The 21,150-nt window shown below is 34.4% G+C and overlaps 1 protein-coding gene across 1 annotated transcript in view; it reads left to right on the top strand.

The window, feature by feature from the left end:
• The window catches only part of PRDM6 (PR/SET domain 6), an 84,904-nt gene that overhangs the window by 37,022 nt on the left and 26,732 nt on the right, over positions 1-21,150 (top strand). Inside the window, exon 3 of the mRNA XM_070935697.1 lies at positions 16,613-16,740. Coding sequence (XP_070791798.1) covers positions 16,613-16,740 — 128 coding nt within the window. The remainder of the gene's footprint in view (positions 1-16,612; positions 16,741-21,150) is intronic.

The following is a 21,150-nucleotide window of genomic DNA, read 5'->3' as shown; positions in this document are numbered from 1 at the left end:
TTCTACTGGAATTAAATATTTATTAATTATTCCTAGACATACGGTACAATATACTAATAATCTCCCCTTCTATAAATCTTTCACACTTAAATTATATTTAATCTGTGTTTGAATCATAGTTTAAAGTTTGTTTCTGAATTCTGGCTTGCTTGAAAGCCATTAACTACAATGCTTGAATCAGGCCTAAGCAAATAACTGAGGTAATTTCTATTACAAAGGTAGCAGTGAAATAACAGCAACCAAAAGGCAGAACCCTGAACGTTTACACTGGGATGATTTAAATAATCTAGAGATCGGGAAGAAATGGTTCACTTTCAATGAGATACTTGCTTCTCATATAGTTTGCCTAACTAAAATTCTCTTTGCTTTCCTCAGCTCTTCTTTGCAGTTTCTCCTTGCGTCCTAGAAAAAGACCTCAGTTGCCTTACTTCGTTCATGTAATAATGATATCCAGCAAATCCTGATCCATATCTTGTGAATGCATTACATTCAAGGGAATGGGAATGGGTTACAGATGTCTGAAATAAGTAAATGCAGGGATCACATAGTTTTACCTGTACAAACATGGTAAATTTTTGAAATCTTTCTCATCGTACCTATTGCTTGTTGCAGTAAGATATACGCCAAAGTTTAAATTTTTATATAAACGTTTATATTATTTTCTGAAACTTTTGGATACCAGCCTATTTCTTTTGGATAGTTAAAGCGTTTTAAAAAAGGGATAATGCACAAATGACGATGAAATTGTAAATGTGAACTTTGTTTTTTGTGTTTGTGTCATACTTTCAGTGGCTTAGACTCCAGGAAAGATAAGATAGTGCTGTCACTATCAGCTAAGAAGATTATACTTTAGCTGCAATATAAAAAAATCCATGGCTATGATGTGTTCATACCCTATAGATAATGCTGATTATTAGAGGAACAGACATTTCTGAGCATGACTAAGATGTATTATTCTAAAATAATAGTTTTACTTCTTAAACACAAAGTATTGTTCTAAGTAAAATAGATTCTGGAGTTCTAAACGAAAGTAATATTGATATTTATTGCAAGCACAATCATGAGTAATTAGTTCTCTCAGTCATCTGTTGATGCGATCTAAAAGGGGATCAGGGAGTTCTGAAAAGTTAGAGTGGATCTTGACACTTATTTCAGACTTGTTTATTTTAGCTTTACTTCATTTAAGTCAAGCTTAGGTTAGGTGGTAATTATGGAATGAAAAATTAAACTATTAGAGTTCAATAGCTCCATCTAGGAGTTAAACTTTATTTATTACATACATACATACATACATATATATATATATATATATATATATATATATATATATATATATATATATATATATATATATGAAGATATATATATTCTTACTTCTTCATAGGGTTTATGTGTGTTTTTTATATATGCTTGTAATTGTTGACCTTTGGCATTAGAACCAGAATTTTAAACCTTATGCACATTGTGGAGCAACAGTTAATTATTTCTTTCAATAGATAATTCTATTGAAATAACTGTGAATAAATTCTGCAGTTATTATTCAGTAGCTGCCATAGCTGTCACTTTAGTGAGCCACTTGATAAATTGGATCCTGATATTTACAAAATCTATTAAAATATGACCCATCATGTGTTTATTTATATGTTGACAAGATGATGTACACACTGCAGGTCAAGGGTGAGGTGAATTGTTATGGCATGCTTGTCAAGGCATCCTTCATATATATATATATATATATGTATTTGAATTGGTTTTTGGACAATAGTTAGCAAAACAGCATAACAGCAGCCTACCAGATTCTTGTTTATAAAAGAAATACCTTTATGGGATTGATTCACCTAAAGTGGAAAAGAAGAAGAAAAAAGACAAAGTGATAGTCATCAATCTAAAGACTTTTGTAATATGCTTGACAATAGACAGTTCTGAGAGTGAAAGTAAACCGCAAAATTAAACAGAAGGCAATTGATTTAACTACTTGGGTGGTTTCCTCAGCATCACAGAGAACTTTCCATTCTGTCTTGTCACTTGCATACCTTCTCTTTATCAGTTGAGTTTAAATAGCTCTAGACAAAGCTAAAGATTAGTTTGAAATAGCACAGTCTAACTCGAAGGCATTTTAACAGCTTATCAAATGTATTTCTATCAGTATATCCCCACGTTTATTTTCATTAGTTGCCTTTACAAACCAAGAAACATTTTCAAAAGCTGTGATACGCATGTATTAAGAAGCAGTTCAATGAGGGTCTAATTGGCATTTGAGGATTTTTTTTAGATTAACATGCAAAATGAACAAGGGTGGGGTTTTCAGGCAAAGTTTTCACTTGTAGCCCCATATTAATTCCTGTATAGAGATTAAGGAGACACCCTCCTTGTTGGCCTTCAAGAAACTGTTAAAGAGAAAAATATTCCGGAGGAACTTTGAGAAGTGAATGATCATCGTTGTCTCATTGCACTATGGTAGGTTTGTGCTTTTATTGGTTTATTGGTTTTTATTATGTTTTTTTTAATGATGTAAACCACCAGGAATCATTTTTTTGACTCTTGGTGGTATGTACACTAAATCATTTAACTCAACTTCATAGTTTCTTCTTTTTCTATTGATATAAGGTTACCCGGGGCTAAAAGAGAAGCCCAGAACAGTATTTTTAATACCATGTAATTATTAAAAGGAATGTGTTTAAAATCTATGTATATGGAAATTACCTTTAAAACAGAAAACTACCATAAATTGTGGAAGAAATCTAAATCCTGAGCCAAGAAAAAAATCTTATAATAGAGATTACTTATTAAATTTTATAAATTATATTCACATACATCCAAATTTTCTCATACTTTGTCTATTTTTTGGGGACTTGGTATCCAGTGCTTGGTTAGAAAGAATGATAATATAGTGCTATGACCAAGACTATGAGTATACTTTTTTGGCAAGGGCTATGCAGCATTACACGATTCTGAAATAAAATGATACATCTAATTTAATTCAGATGTAATTTAATGATACATGTAATTTAATGATACATGTAATGTAATTTGGATGAAAAATTTCAAGTTTTACTGTCATCAATGAAAGGGTGTTCTATGTTATATTTTTTAAATTCTTTCTCAGTGTGCAACTTTTACAGCTGTACATCTGTTTCACTATAGAAAACTGTTAGTAGTATTCATGAATGAAGGTAAATATATTGTCCCAGGATAATGTTGCAGGATCCAATGGGGGTTGATCACCAGGACCAGAGATTCTTTCTGTAGAGAGAAGTTCCCTGAGGATGGGTTCCAGCATGAGTTCAAAAGCTCAGAAGGCAAAACCTCTGGTCTTGGTGACCAAGCCAGATTAGATCCTGCAGTTAATAGTATTATTCACCATCCAGAGTCACTTGACTATTAAATTAAATAAATACAATTAAATAAAAAAAATATCCAGGTGAGTCTCCTGACAGGAGTCTCATCAACTTAATGGTTAAATACTATAATTTAATCTTTAAAAAAAAAGAAATCGTGTTTTCATTTAGTGCATTGTGTGGAATAAACACATCTAGATTCACTTCTGCAATATTTGATAATGAATGTGATGGTGAATTCTGCTTTTTAGTAAGAGGATCATTATGGAATGTGTGTGGTATGGTCCATGTCAGTTTAATGTATCCTACATTTTGGGTAGGCTGGAGTTAAGAATCATGTTTTCTGTCCTGTCACCTAATGAAGCAAATATATATTAAAACAATGCTCATGACCTCTTACAAACACTGAAGAAACCACCATAGTTCTATAATAAATGACCCGCATAAATCTCCAGGTTTGGTCCTTTAATTGTAGTATGTCACAACAGGATGAAGTTTTGATGTCTGGGTGAAATCTGTCAACACAGACATTGTTAGACTAAACAGACCTTGGTCTTAATTTACTATTAGCAACTTCATATCATTTATTGATCTACTTGCATTATGCATTTTCCATTACTATTGCACATTCTTAGGTTCATGTTATACTCTGTTTCCTCTGTGGGTACAGCTGCTAAATAGAAGGAACAAAGGGCAGTTTTTAGATTAACATATTTTTGTCTTTTATAAAAATCATCAGTGAATGCGATATTCACTGTTCCAGTTCAAGTGCTTACTCAGACCTAGAACTAAATTATGGTTTACTAAACATATTTTCTGAGTTATAGTACTATTCTCAATGTAAACTTCATTCAGCTTTCATTTTATATTTGGGTAAATTCAGAATAAAAATATAAAATTATAAAGCAACATTTAGCATTGATTTTATAGCAGCATATGCAAGGATAGTATATGATCCGATATTTACCTTTGATTATATATACAAAATATTCACTAAATTTGTTTACTTTAAATGCTTGCAAATTTAAAGACAAATGTTTTTTTCTTAAACAACATTTGTTCTTAATATTTTCTTATTCAATATGGTCAGAACAAGTTCAAAACAAGTTTATGGCATGGCAAATACCTATCTGCTTGGGAAAGTTGATCTAGCAATATAGTAAAAATAGTCTGTAGCAATTTAATATCAATAATATTCTTAAGTATCCATAGAACGCTGAACTACAAGGTCCATGTTTACAGTTTAACATTTTAGCACTCTTGAAATCTAGAGCAATAAATAGTCTGTGAATATTTTTTTTAAAAAAATGATTTGGATGAAACGCATTGAAGCTCACACTGAGCAGAGTACCTCTGCACTATTTATCAAATATATATATATATAAATATATATATCCCATTTCCCCCCTGCATTCTATACAAGCCTGAATAATGATGTGGCTGCTTTAAGGAATTGCCTCATTAAAGGTAATACACATCTTGTTTTCAGGCTGACTCAGAAGCCTGAAAACAAATTCATCCTTATTTAATGGATAGAAAGGAAGTGCTAAACTGAGGTCATTTGAGCACTTATTTTAAAATGTACATCAGTGTAATAAATAGATTCTTAAAGTGATGGTAATAATAACATAGCTGCTTGGGGAAAAGATGATGGATCATTCCTTGACCTGTTAGATGATATATAATTCTTGAAATTATTCCTGGACAGAGGTTTGAATTTGTTTTGGAAAAGGTGATTTGGACAAAGTTCTACATTATATATATTTTTTCATTCTTTCTCAATATGTAACTTTTGCAGCTGTTCATTGCTTTGTCCTAATATTTCAAGCTGTTAGGTCTCCTAATTTGATTCCATAGGTAAGTTTTTCCAATTCTTTAGTCTTAAATGTGTTGCGTAGAGTACTAGACATGGGTTAATGGGAAACCTTGTTCATTTCTTTTCTCTCTGAGCTAATGTGATTCTGTATTTGCAGTAGCTCCCTCTTCTTGCAAGTATTTCTCAGAATAATCAGGTCTTCTTTTTGTTATCTTACCACGTTCTACATTCTGGCATTATTTATACTTTTCTCTCTGAGCTAATGTGATTCTGTATTTGCAGTAGCTCCCTGTTCTTGCAAGTATTTCTCAGAATAATCAGGTCTTCTTTTTGTTATCTTAACACGTTCTACATTCTGGCATTATTTATACAATCTAAGATGTTGCTCTAATCCAGTGTTTCTCAACCTTGGAAGCTTGAAGATGGGTGGACTTCAACTCCCAGAATCCCCCAGCCAGCAGCGTTGGCTGGGGGATTCTGGGAGTTGAAGTCCACCCATCTTCAAGCTTCCAAGGTTGAGAAACATTGCTCTAATCAATGAAGCAAACCCAAATTACTTATTATATTCTATTACTCTGTCCATTGTCCACCTCATATCAGTCATTCAACCTTGGCTGCTTCTGCCTATTTGTTAGTCATTCCTCCTTCCACCTCCTTGGTTTTTTGGAAGATCTTATGCAACCCATGCATGTGAAGAATGAGTGAAATCATTCAATTATTGTTCATTTTTCTTGCATCTCCTAACTCTACTGTAGGATTATTCAACAATATTTTCCAGTCTCTTGGCCACATATTGTTCCAAATTTGTTGACACAGAGCTGTTATCACTTTTACTGCTTGTTCTGATGAAGGTTTAAACAGTTCAGTGGATATTTAATCTGTGTCTGGTGCTTCCAATTTGACAGCTGATTTATTGTCTGTTGAATCTCAGTTTCTAGTGGAGTCAGTTCCTGAACATAATCTCTTTCTCCAAACATTTCTGTATTCTGTAATCCCATCTGTAAAGAGTTTGGGTATAATATTGCCATCTTTCCTTATCCTTATTTGCATCTATGAAATATATTCCATGATTACTACAATATGGGGTATTCCTAGTTTAAATATAAATTTTCCTTTGATTTCTCTGTAGTTGTTTTTTCAATTGACAATGTTGTGAATTTATTGTCAACAGTGTATACCCACACAGACACACATACTATATGTGTGCTTGTGTGTTTTTTTTTGTGTGTGTGTGTGTAGCATTATAGCGAAACACTATATCTGTCTGTTCACATATTCAAAAAATGCCAGTTTTGCAACACTTCATTCTTGAATGTCAAGTTTTCATGCTTCTACATTCTCTGTGACGGCGCCCACCCTCTGGAATAACCTTCCCCCAGAGTTACGTATAATAACAGACCTCCGGATTTTTCGTCGGGCCCTGAAAACCTATTTATTTCAACTAGCTGGGCTGGCTTGAGCTAAATTTTAAATTGATTTTAAATTGGGTTGTTTTAATTTACGGCCAGAATATTTAATTATTTTAATACTGTTTTTTAAATTTTGTATGCTTTGTTTTTACTTAGGCTGTGCACCGCCCTGAGTCCTATTTGGAGAAGGGCGGTATAGAAATTTAAATAAATAAATAAATAAATAAATAAATAAATAAATAAATAAATAATTGTAAATATTCTTGTGAATGGAATATATCCTCTTTCAAAACTGTACCATTAGTGATCAGATGTCTTACTCACTGGTTATGTTTCTGACAGCATTGCCATTGCTTTACTAAAGCTACTGAATCCCTCACATAGTCAAGAGCAATCACTCATCTTTATATGTTAACATTGGTAACATCTTAACAGGAACAGGTTTCTATTATTGTCTTTTACTTGTGCATATTCATAGTTTGACCTCCAGAAGTTGAATATGAGTTGAAATACTGATAAACCAAGTTAATAGCTTTTATAGGTAGGTCGTGGTTAAATCTTTAAATGTACATTTAGATATATGTTATGGTATCTGTGACAAAACAATGCATTTCAAAGAAATCTATTCAATTATAGAGCCTTGGTACTACAGTGGTTTAAAGCACCCTGTTATTAACACAGCTGCCTGCAATTTACTGCTGGTTCGAATCTCTCCAAGGCTCAAGGTTGACTCAGCCTTCCATCCTTTCTAAGGTAGGTTAAATGAGGACCCAGTTTGTGGGGGCAATAAGCTGACTTTGTATAAATATACAAAAGTATGAAGGCTATTGCTTAACGCACTGTAAGCCGCCCTGAGTCTCCGGAGAAGGGCGGCATATAAATCAAATTAAAAAAAAAAAATTAAAAAAAAAAATATTTTAAATGTTAATTTATATTATATGTAAATGTTTATGAAGTGCAAACTGATTTTAAATCTACCTTTTGCCAAAAGAGTAATTAATTTATTTTTTATATGCTTCATAAACCTTGGACAAGTAATTTTATGATCATTTATTTACAGCAATATCATCTGATGTAAATCCCATTCAGTTCAATCAAGCTGACTTTAACTATGTTTTAGAATTAGACCATTCAAAAATAAGCCCCATTGGTCTCATTGGTGATTTTTATGACTAAATATGAATAAAATCAATGGTGATTGTTTCAGATTGTTTGATATGTAGTTATTGTTAATACTTAGGATTTTGTTTCAAAGTGTGTTCAGAAATAATACATGGCTAATTACACTAATAAGAACAGAAACATACAGAACATCTAATTCGTATAATAAAAGGAAATGAATTATGTTCAATCTCTTTAGACAGGCCTTTGTAACTTGAGTTATTTTAATTGTCTTTATTTTTAATATTTTACTGCTTTATGTTTTTTTAACATTTCTTAAATGACCAGAAAGATAGAAAATAAATGCTACAGATATGCAGCTGAATGAAATAAAAATTAGGCAAACTAGTTTGGATTCTGCATTTCATTCAGCCAGTGGTAGAATTCCCTAAACAAATGCCATTCAAAATGTTCGTACTGGAAAAAGCAGGGAAGCCAAATCTGACTGATGATCTTTTCTTCTCTAGCTACTCATCAGAAGATTTTGGTTGCTATAGCAAGATACGTTAGTAGAAATCACCAGCAGAAATTAAATTGAAAATTAATTCTGTAGCCTGTAAAATTCATTGTCCACAAGAAACCATTGCAGGAACTAACTATATTGATTTCTAATATTCATTTTAGGAAGAGATTAAAATATTTCTAGCTAACTTTTACTGTGGTCTATTTATTTATTCTGGCTAAACAACTGGCTATGTAAAAGCATTGAAATATGTCTTCTTTTACAAATTTCTTAACTATTTTATAATTCAATTAAAAAAAAAATCTATTCCTTGCTTGTCTTGTTCTCCAGTGACATTCACCACAGCTTCCTTTTATGGCATACGCAATAATTCTTAAGAGAACTTTAACTGTTTCCTTTGCTGCCTTTTATTGAAGAACATCAGACTATTTATTATTGTGTTGATTTTTATCCCGTTCACATGCTATGCAAAGAGATACAGTGAGAAAGGCATTTCTTTTTGTCTGCTTATTGAGAATTATAAGTATATAATTCTTCTGGATTGTTTTCCCCAGAGTAGGTCATTTTTCTATATAATTGTGTGCTAATAGTAGAATACTTTATTGGACTTTGAAAACTGAATATTAAAATGAGAAATTAATACTAGAAATTATTAAAAGCAATAAAATACTAAAAATTGCTTCATGCATTTGATGCATTTGATTCATTTTGCTTGATGCATTTGATCAAATGCTTGATGCATTTGATAAAAATTGTTTGATGCATTTGATTCAAACAACGATAAACCTTTCAAGAAAAGGAAGCAAATGTACTCCACTTGACAATCATTTTGAAAAGAACTAATCTTTAGACCATATAGGGGAAAACCATGGCACCTTGATCTCTCTGTTTTTATACTAGCACCTAAGTCTCTTAGGCTGTCATTAAACAAATCTTAGCTGTCTAAAATGATAAGTCTAGAAATGATGGTCACAGTAGTTTCTGTATCACAGCAGTATCTTATCTAAGCTGGCTGTGACTCTTGTAATAATCAGAGATTCCCTGGGGCTGTTGTGTCTTCACAGTATCTTCTTGCCCTGACAGATGTCTTTAAACTCAGTTTACTTTTACTGGATTGAATATATTGAAAAAAATGAGGATATTGTAAAAAAAACAAAAACAAAAACAAAAAAACTCACGTTACAAGTGTTACCAGAATGACTCAGATTTATTGGAAGTGTGATTGCTTAGTGCCTTAGTAAGTGGTAAGCATCAGAATGTAGTAGAATTAGGTAAACACCATAATGTTAAAAAGTGACACTTTGCAACAAGTAAATAAAGCTGTTGGTAGTACAGAGGAGAACCTTGGAAATCATTGTGGCTAACATTTTTAGTAAAAAAAAGAAAGAAAAAAGAACCATTTTCTTATTTAAAAAAATAATGGAGGAAAATTCTCTGGAGCATTTCATTTTGAAAGTTGTTAAATATAACTTAAGAACCAAAGGCATCTGCTTAATTATGATCACAAAATGACTACAAATACTTGGATATTTTTAAAATATTCTTTTAAAAAAAGAATATATTTTGGTCTTCTTGCAAATATGGAACATAAATCTTAAAATTAAAGAATATCTGTACTGCAGCCTTGAAAAAGACCTGAGTTATATCTTATACGGAGAGCAACATTGAGTTGGAATGTATTCTCATGCAAATTATTAAAGCTGGTTTTACAGCATTATTCAATCATGACAAAAATAATCCCCAATTCTAGATTGAATAATAACAGTTTCTACCTGTATGTAAACCATTGCTTAAAGAGGGTAGTTATGACAGGATTGTTGTATCATAATACCGTAAGCAGATATTTAGCAGTTCTCCTTTTCAAGAAAAACAGAGTTTTTCTCTAGGTGGGTGAGTACTACAGAGTGAGGCGGGGGGGAGGGGGAGTTGTTGTGGCGAGTGTGCAGGCTGGGAATTGAGTGCTGCAGCATGAAAGCACCACAGAATGCAGGATTCCTGCGATCTCATAGTCCAGTGGGGGCTCTTCAGGAGAAAACACAGTGGAAGAGTCTTGGAATCTTCCTTGCTGGCTTCCCCATTGACTTTGATTGTGAGAAGCTGGCAGAAAAGGTCGCAAATGGCGACCAGAGGTGGGTTTCAGCAGGTTCTGACCAGTTTTGGAGAACCGGTAGCAGAAATGTTGAGTAGTTTGGAGAATCAGTAGTAAAAATTCTGACTGACCCCGCCCCCATCTATTCTCTACCTCCCAAGTCCCAGCTGATTGGGAGGAAATGGGGATTTTGCAGTAACCTTCCCCTGGATTGGGGAGGGAATGAAGATTTTACAGTATGCTTCCCCTGCCATGCCCACCAAGCCATGCCCACCAAGTCATGCCATGCCCACCAAGCTACACTCACAGAACCAGTAATAAAAAATTTTGAAACCCACCACTGATGGCAACCATGTGATTTTGGCATGCTGAAACTATGATAAATATAAGCCAGTTGTCAAGTGCCCAGATAACAATCATGTGACTGTGGGGGTGCTGTGAGGGCTAGAAATTAGAGAACTACGTACTACTCATTCACTGGTCACAACTTTAAACAGTTGCTGAAGAGTGTTCCTTAACCAAGGACTACTATAATTATTATTGTCCTATTGAAATTACATCTGTGAAAGCATCAGCATGATGATGATGATGATGACGAGAAGGAGGAGGAGGAGGATTCCTATTCTTTTCTTTTTAGTTCTGTTAAGAATCAACTTTGGTTTTGAAATTGATAAAATGTTAATTTAATTTGAATAGTTGAAATAAATTAGTGCTTCCTTTTGGACTCATATATGTTTTGATTTCTTTTTAAAACTTTAGTTTTTGATTAGTGTACTGAGTACAAATCATTTATTCTGTAAAATAAATAGTAGGCTAGAGGTTCCGGAGCCTATGAATGTGCCAGTGCCTAGTTAAATGTGATTTTTATTCATATGAATAAACCTAAAAGTGAAAAGGAAGAGAGTAAAAGTGAATTTAGGACCTATTGTGTCTCATTTCACCTCAGTAGATGGGGAAGTACTGCAATGATGTAGTCTATACTTAATTTACAGTATACACAATTTGTGACAGAAGTTTTTATAACTCCAAAAATTGCACTTAATAAATATGAGAAGATACAGATTTTCTTGATTACTTAAATCTAAATGTTTATTCAAGCTTTCATGAGAAGTTTGTCTTAATTTAAACAGAACTAGGTCCTGCTGTACCCGAGCCACTTTTTTGATGTGGGTTCAAATGCACATGAGAAACATCCAAACACATTTCATTTGTAAACGAAACCTCTACAAGGTTGACTTCATGGTTTGGTTATTATAATCAGAACTAAACTAAAAATCATTTTTCTTAGGTAAAAGATATTTTAAATCTTGATATTTCATATGTAATATATAATACTCAAAACAATTTCTGATTTAGATGGTTCTTAGAAAACCAAATATGTACATTCATATAAGAGAAATATGTATAAATATTTGTAATAAAGTTCACAGAGATATAAAGTAGTACTTTTATTTCCCCATTTAGTATTGAGGTTATATAGTGATGTTGAGCATATTTGTGGCTATGATGGCTGAGAAAAGGAGAAAAAAGATAGGCTTGAAACACAGCCTGAAATGTGGCACTTTGCCAGGACACTGAAGAATGGCAAATATGCCACATTTTAACAGCTGGATGCAGAAATATTTCTCTTTAATTTGGAAGGATCATTTTTTTTCCCCACAGTAGGGCAGTCTCAATAGACTGCGAGATCAAAGAGGGTGGGTCTGTTCGATCAAACATCATCTGGCTCCATGGTGGAGCAAAATGAATGAACTGTCATGCCTTTTTTTCTAGTATATAAAGCTTTGCCAAGTAAGAAGTAAAGAAGTTTCTATGGTATATTCTACATTATAGGCCAAACTCTGATAATGGAAAGCTCATTCCCCAACGTTTTCCTCTGATTCAGCTGACAAGAGATGCCTGAAGAAGACCCCAGATTGATTGATGGTCCACTTTGTACTGTGGCCTCTGCTACTCTTAGAGATAAGTAGGACAGGGAAAATGTCGAGTAGCCCAGAAGGGCTCTTGGGAAGGGAACATGTTCTGATGTAAACATTCTAATCTCTACAAAAACAGTGTGGAACAATACTGAACAAAATCCACACTGAGGGGAGGGCCACTGATTTCACTACACAATGCGAACATAGGCTTTTTTTTGCTAATTTCTAAAATGCCAGCTGAATGCAAGTTTCAGGATTAGTTGTGCAAGGGAACGTGCTGATTTTCTAGCTCCCATCTAATGAATGTGAAGAATGGCAGAATGATGGGCTTTTATCAGCATTAAAATATGACTCCAGCTTTTACAACCATTGCTCATTTATTTTATGGGGGAATTTCAGACATAGTTTAGCATATATTTTATTACTTGGACTTTAAACATCATCCTGGAAACTTGACAGTTCATCTGTTTAAAAATATACACAAAATTTTACAGTGTTTTCATTTTGGAATCTTTGCAAAAGAACTTAAAATAATAACTATTATATATGTAGGTCTTTTTGTAGGTCTAAGTCTTTTGAAATTATTTTAGTTTGAAATCTACACTTTCATCAAAGTAGATCTACTAGATAGATCTCTTCTGCAAAAATCTACATGATCAGTAGGTGCAGCAAAGTGCTAGATATGTCATCATCAGAATATGCGAAAGTCAGATCGTCAGATACCCTACAGTGAAAATGGTATTCAGCCTCTTAGTTTCTTTCTGTCCACAAAGTGAAACAACGAGATGAAGTGGATGGACCAGAGAAAGGGCTTCTCTATAGTGACAAATTATTCTGTAGTAAAATTTACAATTCTAATTAAATTAGAAATAAGGCTTTAAATAAGCGTTTTTACAGTTTCATATATAGCTCCAAAGCTGATGTTAGTACACACAATAAAATCTTGAGTTGCAGTTATAATGAATATAAAGGATGAGATACAGAAGGGATGTCAAACTAGCGGCCTGCGGGCCGGATGTGTCATGCGCAGGCCATGCTCATCCCAGCTCTATGAATGGGAAAAACATCACAAAGCATCACATGACAACAACGTGACGCAGCAAGTTTGACACCCATGAGAAAAAGGCTTCTCTGTTGAAATTTTTAGTCAGTTTTTGGCAAGCAGTTCCAATTTTTCACAATTTTTAGTGAGTTTTCGGCAGGGAGCTCCAGTGGGATACCCAAACACTTTCACCAGCCCTAACTCTGGCACAGCTTTATCTTTTCTTAGTTGGCACCCCATTCCATGGAGATAATGCTGCTGCTTTGATGTTAGGAAGTTGATACTTAATACTGAGTGTGTTTGAGAATTTAGAAAAAAGCATTGTGCACTAAATTTTGTGAAACTTTATATCTCATGTAAACCAAAGATACTTCAGCAATTTAGTGTGGAAGACTATGCCAGTTCAAAATTAGCTTCAAATTAATTGAGATGAGATGATTTGCTGAATTCAGCAACTGATTGAAATTTATAGGGGGGAAGGGTTTATCAGTAACCTGGAATGCCATTCGTGCAAAGCAACATTTCATTTTGCAATGATAAAGCTATTCTGTTTCATTGGAGGAATTGCTTGCCACCTGTCAGTTTTTGAGTTTCAGCCATCCTAATGGGTCCTTTAAGTGGTTCCTGATCAGCACTGTCTGCTACCAATAGTCTTTGCAGTTTGAGAGGGATGAGAGATGATGCTTATTCTTAGCAAGAATGAAATTGACAAGGAGAAGGAAAGGAGGGTCTTCTTTCCTTTTCTCTTCAGGACAGCTCGGAGCTTTTGCTTACTTTTTTCTCTTTTGTGTAAAGGGTGGGTTGCAGGAAAGGGATTAGTTTACCACTATGGAGTGAAAATTTTATGGACTGTAGGTGCCTTGCAGTGAGTACCAGTCTTTCCACCTCAAAATGATTGAACTTTATTTAGAACATGTTGCCCCACTATTCTAGGTCAGATACAGAACTTTAACCATGATTAGACATTTTAGGAAGAGTGTCTGGTTGCAAAACTGATGATATGATATCTTGCCACCTTCATCTCTTTCAGGCTTTGTTGCAGTATTTTTTTTTTTTTAGTACAGAAGGTATTATGGCTTAATAGCCTGGCAAGTTCATCCCAATATAAGTGCTTGGGGTGGGGATTTGTTTTATTCTGCAAGTGAATAAACAAAGGTCTTTAGTGCAAATTGAGACTAGGGAGTGAGATATATCCATTATTTCAATTCTCTTTATATAGTTATGGAAGGAGTGAATAGTTTGTGGCTTCAGGATTGGTTAATAGCTTAGACAGAGAATTGATTCAACTTCTTTTCAGGTGACTTTTGATTAGCTGATTGGTCATTAGGCTCTGGGATTGTTCTTGACATTCTTGTTTGGTAATACATCTATCATATCCACTTTTGCTTGGTCTGGAGAAACTGGGAATGAAATTGGCATTGTCCAGACTTGAACATCTCAGCTTCTCCTTGTCTCCAAAATGAAATAAGGAGTTGGGATGGATGAGTGAGAGAAAATGAAATACACACAGTCAAGACAAATTAGTCCATCATTTTTGTGTTACTTTGGGGAAAAATTAGTCACACCAAAGCTGTGATTGATGGGAAGCTGTTCTTACACACCACTGTCTGCAACCAGAAGTACTTTTTGGCAACAAGGATGAGGAACAGATACATTAAACATTTTTTTTTGCTATTAAGTGCTCAGTTTTACTAAGAACCACAAGAAAGATTAGCTACTGGGTAGGAGAGAAATCTAATCACCTAAAAAAGTGTGAATGCTTGCAGTTATGGTGGTGATGAAAAAGTATCACGACATCACAAATCTTTAAAGCAAAAGAAAACTGAAATAAGATCATAAAATCATTGTACTTAGTGATTACTTTATTTACTATAATGACCAAGTTGCCAATCCCAATTGCGGTCATAAACGAGGAGTATCTATCTTATACTGTCTGATTGCTACAGTGTGAGTTTGCTGTGTAAGTACTATATAGAAGGTTTTAACTACATAAGTTAAAATCGTTGGAAGGAAGGATTTTTCATCAGACTGAGTTCTCAGGCAATATCTTCATATGAAGCATACCACCTGGAAAGAAATGACAGGGGCCAAAGCCATACATTTATCTAGTATGGCTAGAATACATACAGGAAGAAAATTCAACATATATTAATTAAAACAAAGGGAACTCAATTTTTTTCCCAACAGGACTATGATATATATTTGAACATTTGAAAAGTTGCTACAGAATTTCTGAATTTCTAAGCTGCTAAAATTGACATAAATGTAAGAATATTTGTAATACTGTTAGCCTTCAGCAAGAAAAATTGTTCTTCAACGTATGGGTACTAAATAATTGCCTTTTCTTTTGTTCTATTGCTTAACTGATGCCTAAAATTGGCCTTGCTTCTGATCTAGTTCATTTAATTATCGTAGTTCAAGTAATATTGAAGATGTTTGTAACATATAAAATGACATTTCTCCTTTAAAATTACACATTTTCTGTAAACTTGATTATGTGTATACAATATGTGTATCTATGTAAAATAAGACTCAGGAATTTTCATCAGTCATTTTTTCATATCTCTCTCTCAAATACACACACACAAAGAGAGAGAGGGAAACCCACAAAAAAGCCCACAAAAGCATACCTATATTGTATTTCATGTATACTTATATGTAACACAATAAAATTTTAGCAACAATATAGGTAATTCTAGATTACATCCATTTTCTCAATGACTCCTTTCTATCATTGAAGCTGTAAATATTTTTGCTAAATTCATCTTCAGGAATTAATGATTATGAACATTCAGTGTAAGGCTATAGATTTTTTTTCTGTGTCTTGTTTAAATCTGATTTCTCAGTGTTTCGATTATTGATATTATTTTTCAGTTGGATGGTGTGAAGGAATGTCATACATTTCTCCCAGGATGGCTTCTTCTCATTTTCCGCCTAATTCTTTAACATTTTGTAACTTGCTTTGGGAAATATGGGAAAGATTTTGGTAAAGCAGCAGCAACAAAATGTTCAGCGAGCACTGACCCTTGTTCAGCCTTTTCCATTCAGATTCCATATGTGTATGCGTGTGTGTTTATATGACAGTTCATTATTTAAGTTTACTCTGTCAAAATAGGTTAAATATTCTTTGGGAACTATGGTTACATCTTTGATGCATGAAAAGCATGCTAAATATAGGAAAGACTAACCTGATAAGAAAAGCATGATAGACCGCTACCACAAAAAAATATTTTGTCATTTGTTTCCTCTGATTTCTGAGAGCATTAATAAGCTGTGAAATCACACTGCAATAAATTTCTCAGAGTGGCACATAGCAACAGCAAATATGACTGCGGATGATTCATTCTAATGACTTGACTTCTGACCTCTTTACAGATATATGACCAAGATGGGACACTACAGCACTTTATTGATGGTGGGGAACCCAGTAAGTCAAGTTGGATGAGATATATTCGATGTGCACGGCACTGTGGGGAACAAAATTTAACTGTAGTCCAATACAGGTAAGTTCTACTTCAGTTTATCTGACAAACATTTCAATTTATTTCAACAGTATTTTGTCAAACAAATGTGTATCAGAAAACAACAACAACAACAAAAATGCCATGTGAATAGCATATTTCACTGCAGCAAAATAATAATAATAATTGGCTTTGTAAATTCTCTTACGGTGAGAAGCTGTGCTTACCAGGTTGTATCTAGAGGTAAGTGCTTTTCTTAAATGAGTGTGAGCAAAAAATTGCACTAAAATTATGTGATGATTTTCTGTTAGTAGAAAAACAATCAGTTACCTGAACTGGAGATACATAATATCAGCCAGCATAAGGAACTTCAGAAAGTGTTAAACGGTGCTGTAGCGCACTCATGCTTGCAATCAAGCTGTGTCCTGCAAAAAATTCCTGATAGCTCTTTTGCCATTGTTTAGAAAACAAGGCCAGTGCAAAAATATGATTTGATCCAAATAATTGAACTGTCCTGCTTTCCTTTTGGCAGAGGAGTTCAGATTTAAAAACAGACTATGAACCATGTTAGATTAGACTGAAGCTTCGTTTATTTATAATATACATACTGTATGCATATTGATTGAAAGTAATCCCTATTAGATTCAGTTTAACTTATTTCCCATAACCTACTCTTTGTCCCTCAGCAGCAGCTCTGAATTTAGCTGTATTGTCCACCTAAAGATTGGAAAATTGTCTAATTCCCTTTTAAGGTCATCTGCCAGTTGAGCTCCAGCTGCTAATTATACTTAGCTTGCATTTTCCAGAATGATTGTAGAAAAACAGCTAGAAAAATGTATGTGTTAATTATGAGAAATATAAGTCTATAATGTATTTATGTCTGAGTTTTCTTATCTGCAAGGGACACCACACTTGGGTCATGGGATAAACAAAACAATTCCTTGAAGTTTCCCAGTGTCTTCACTGAGCACTGAACAAAATCAAAATAAAGAGAATGGAAGAGGAGGGAAAGTCCCACTGTGCTTATTCAAGTTTGTGGCTTGTTTATCAGACAATACTTCTGGGTGTATCTCTTCTGTGCAGTTGTGTGGGCCTAATCCATTTTTGGACGGAAAGGCTTGGGAACATTGCTTTGCATAGTACAGCACATGTTCTTTATGTATCGTTGAAATGGCATGTAGGCTTGAAAGGTTTGGAACTTAGTTGCCTTTTGTAGGAAGAAATATCCTTCTGGGTTCTGCTCCAAGTGGGGAAAAAGACACTGGAAACATGGAGACTGCTTGGAAAGATGGTTTAATGGTGGACAGGATCACATGGTTTGAGTTCCTGAACAGAAAAGGGGCAAGATACAGTGAGTCCCTGGATTTTATGCTCTCTCTGGCTTTGAACTTCCTGGGGCCCAGAAAGAGTATCCTGATTGGTTGTCAGACTCCCAGGGGGTGGGGGGTCTTAGCTAGCCTTGCTGGCTGATGTAATCTTCCCAGCTGCCATGTGGTGAGTTTCTGTCCTAGATGGGTCCCATTGTGTTAGTTTCTGTTGCTAGATGGCTCTATTGTATTGCAGATGAGTTTCAAAGATTGAAAGATTGAGTTTCTGCCTCTGGCCCATTGACAAAGGTTGGGGGCAGGAAGGTGGGAGCTGCTTTGTCTTTAAAACATGCTTCTCCATTTCTCATACAGGGAAACATAATATTCTGCCTTTTTAATATTTCCCAAAATATTTCATTCCTATAGGAAAGGGGTGGGTGCTAACTTCCTACACTTTACTCACAATAAAAAATATCAGTTCCTCTGTGGAAAAACCAGAAAGCTTTGCAGACACACTTTCTGCTGGCACCTGTCCATTAGCTATAATTATCTAAGAAATAAAGGACAAATGTGAGAAGTTGTATCTGGATGTAGAACTCATATTTGCAAACAAAATAACCTAGTAAATGTGCTACATAGCTATATGAACTTTCAGTCAACAATATTTCCCTTTTAAACTCCCTCTTTTAAAGTAGCAAGATATTTATATCAAATAACAGTTCTGAAAATCCAAAGGGCATTAATCTTAGCATGCTGCAATGCACTTCCCACAGCAGTTTTGGAGGGCTGATACAAAAAACTATCATGTGAGCTGAGATTTTGCCCCTCTGTACAACATGTAGCTCACGTCCTGCTGTACTGCATCTTCTGTAAGGACTCATGGGCTCAATTTATAACACCTTACCTAATAAAATTTCTGCGAAATACTGATCTTTTTTACGTGTAGCTACTGTTATCACATCAGTATGAAGTAGTTTCTCTGAATGTGGCCAAATTCTGCTATGCTGTATGTCAAATTAGGCAAATTTTAACTGTTCACTGTTAAACCACCATTTTACAGTGATGGTTAAACCACCACTAGTGGTGTTAAACCACCACTAATCGCGATATATTATTCTGTCTTTTATCTTTATTTTTTACTATTATTATTATTACCTTAATGCTTTTATTTGCTGGTTTGTGACCGTAATAAAGATTGATTGATTTCCCTTTTAAATTCAGAAACAATGATTTAGCACAACTAGGCATTATGGCAATACTGCACAGCTAATGTGGCAATTGTTATATTAGTGTCTTTGTTTTGTTTTGATAAAAATGCATACACTTTTAAATTGACGAAAATCATTTTTACAGCTGAGTAAGACAATAAGATGAATAAAAGTAACTTCACAATCCAGAAAACTTTCATGAATGCAATGGTCATTGTGCCTTTATTTTTTACAACTCAAACATGAAAGTAAATAATTGGAAATTAAAGGAAAAGAACTCCCCAGTTTGGGCCACTAAACATTTTCTATAAGAAGAAAGGTTTCAGTATAATATTATTAGTAAAAGTAGGTTGTGGGCCCCTTCATGAAGAGTTCATCCTGCATGTTGATAGAAACATGAAGTTGTCTGTGAGTAGTTACTTCCGTAGGGAAGTGAGGTCGAACAGTTTTATCCTGTGGCTGGATTCTTTTAGTTCTTGGGGGTTGTTTCTCTGAGGTTTTAAGCTCTTCTATTAACATGGTTTGTTCTTTTTCTTTTGGTCACTGAGTTCAGACCCCTGCTTTGATAGATTACAAAACTAAAATGGAAATAGCAATACTAAAATGGAAATTAATACATTTTCCATAAAAAATTAATACATTTTTCCATAGCAAAACTAAAATGGAAATTAATATATTGTTGTCATAAAGAGTACTATTTACAATTGTTGAAGCACAATGGGGCGGTTGTGGCACATGACAGTCTACCATGTGCCACATCAGGTATGGTGCTAATGTGTCTCTTCATGTCTGTCACTCAAGTTGCCTAAACAAGAGTGTGGATGGTGTGTTTGTAATCGAGGTATTTTCTGATCTACTAAGACAGTTGTGAACATATGTTGCCCTTATGCAGAGTGCTGTGTCACATCTGATATACTCTTAGAGGAAAGAGAGAAAGAGAGAGAGATGAATGATGTCATACTTCTGCTTGCTCTTTCCAAGAAGAGTGTAGGAGGCTCCTTCTAGTCAGCAGACAGAGTTGATTGCATAGGAACATTGTTCCCCCAAAATTCACTGGCTTAAACTGAGCATATTTGCAAGCAAAAATACAAATTCGCAATCAAAATCCAGCCATGGAAAACCATTAAACATCTGTCAATATTAAACAGATCTTATAACTCCCTGTTCATTCTGTAATTGTTGCTTAGAGTTTTCTCTCTTGATCTGTTTTCCATTGCTTTTAAAAAACAGTTTAAAAAAAAACCTGGCATCTATCACCAGGGACTACAGCCAAGTGTAAAGAAATTTTAAAAAATCCGTTGGACCCTGAAAATAGATCTAATTTTTATTGTACATGGACGTCCTCCTCACTGAAAGTCAGATGGTTTAAATTCATTCTGTTATGATTTGTAATATCTAAATGGAATTTTCTTCAAAGAGCTCTTGATTGATTGACCCTTAGCTGAACGTTTTGTTTTTATTTTGAAGCTGACAATAATGTTTGTTGGCATGTGTTCTGCTTCAACTGCGTTGGGACGCCACGAAGCTATCTTTATGAGTCATCCAACCACAATACTAAATACATGTCAGCAAAGGAAATATTATCCGAAAGAGGAAAAATCCCTTTGATGTACTTCAACATGCAGAGATTTCTGCAAGTTTTGGAAGCTCTGTGAGCTTGTAAGGAATGGTGTATGCTTACACTTTTTTCCCCTCTTTTTTTGGCCTACTCCTCAGAGACCACCCATTGCTCGAAAACAGTTCAGTTCTTTCAGCACCAAAGTGTGTCATTGGGTTTTAGCACATTCATTTGCTGGGCTGCTGTGTTTATGTTAGGTGAAGCCAAACAGAGAGACGAAAAGTTACAAGGGTGAAGTACAAAGTAGACTGTATTTTTTTTTCTGAAGTCAGGAGATGTGGGTGATTTATAACTCTGCCCCAATTTGATTTTTATGTAA

The sequence above is a fragment of the Pituophis catenifer genome, unplaced genomic scaffold (genome assembly GCF_029215685.1).
Source record: "Pituophis catenifer annectens isolate HBS135680 unplaced genomic scaffold, rPitCat1.0.hap2 SCAF_2, whole genome shotgun sequence".
Lineage (NCBI taxonomy): Eukaryota > Metazoa > Chordata > Lepidosauria > Squamata > Colubridae > Pituophis > Pituophis catenifer.
Note: the sequence above shows the minus strand (reverse complement) of the source record. Positions and strands in the feature narration are given on the sequence as shown.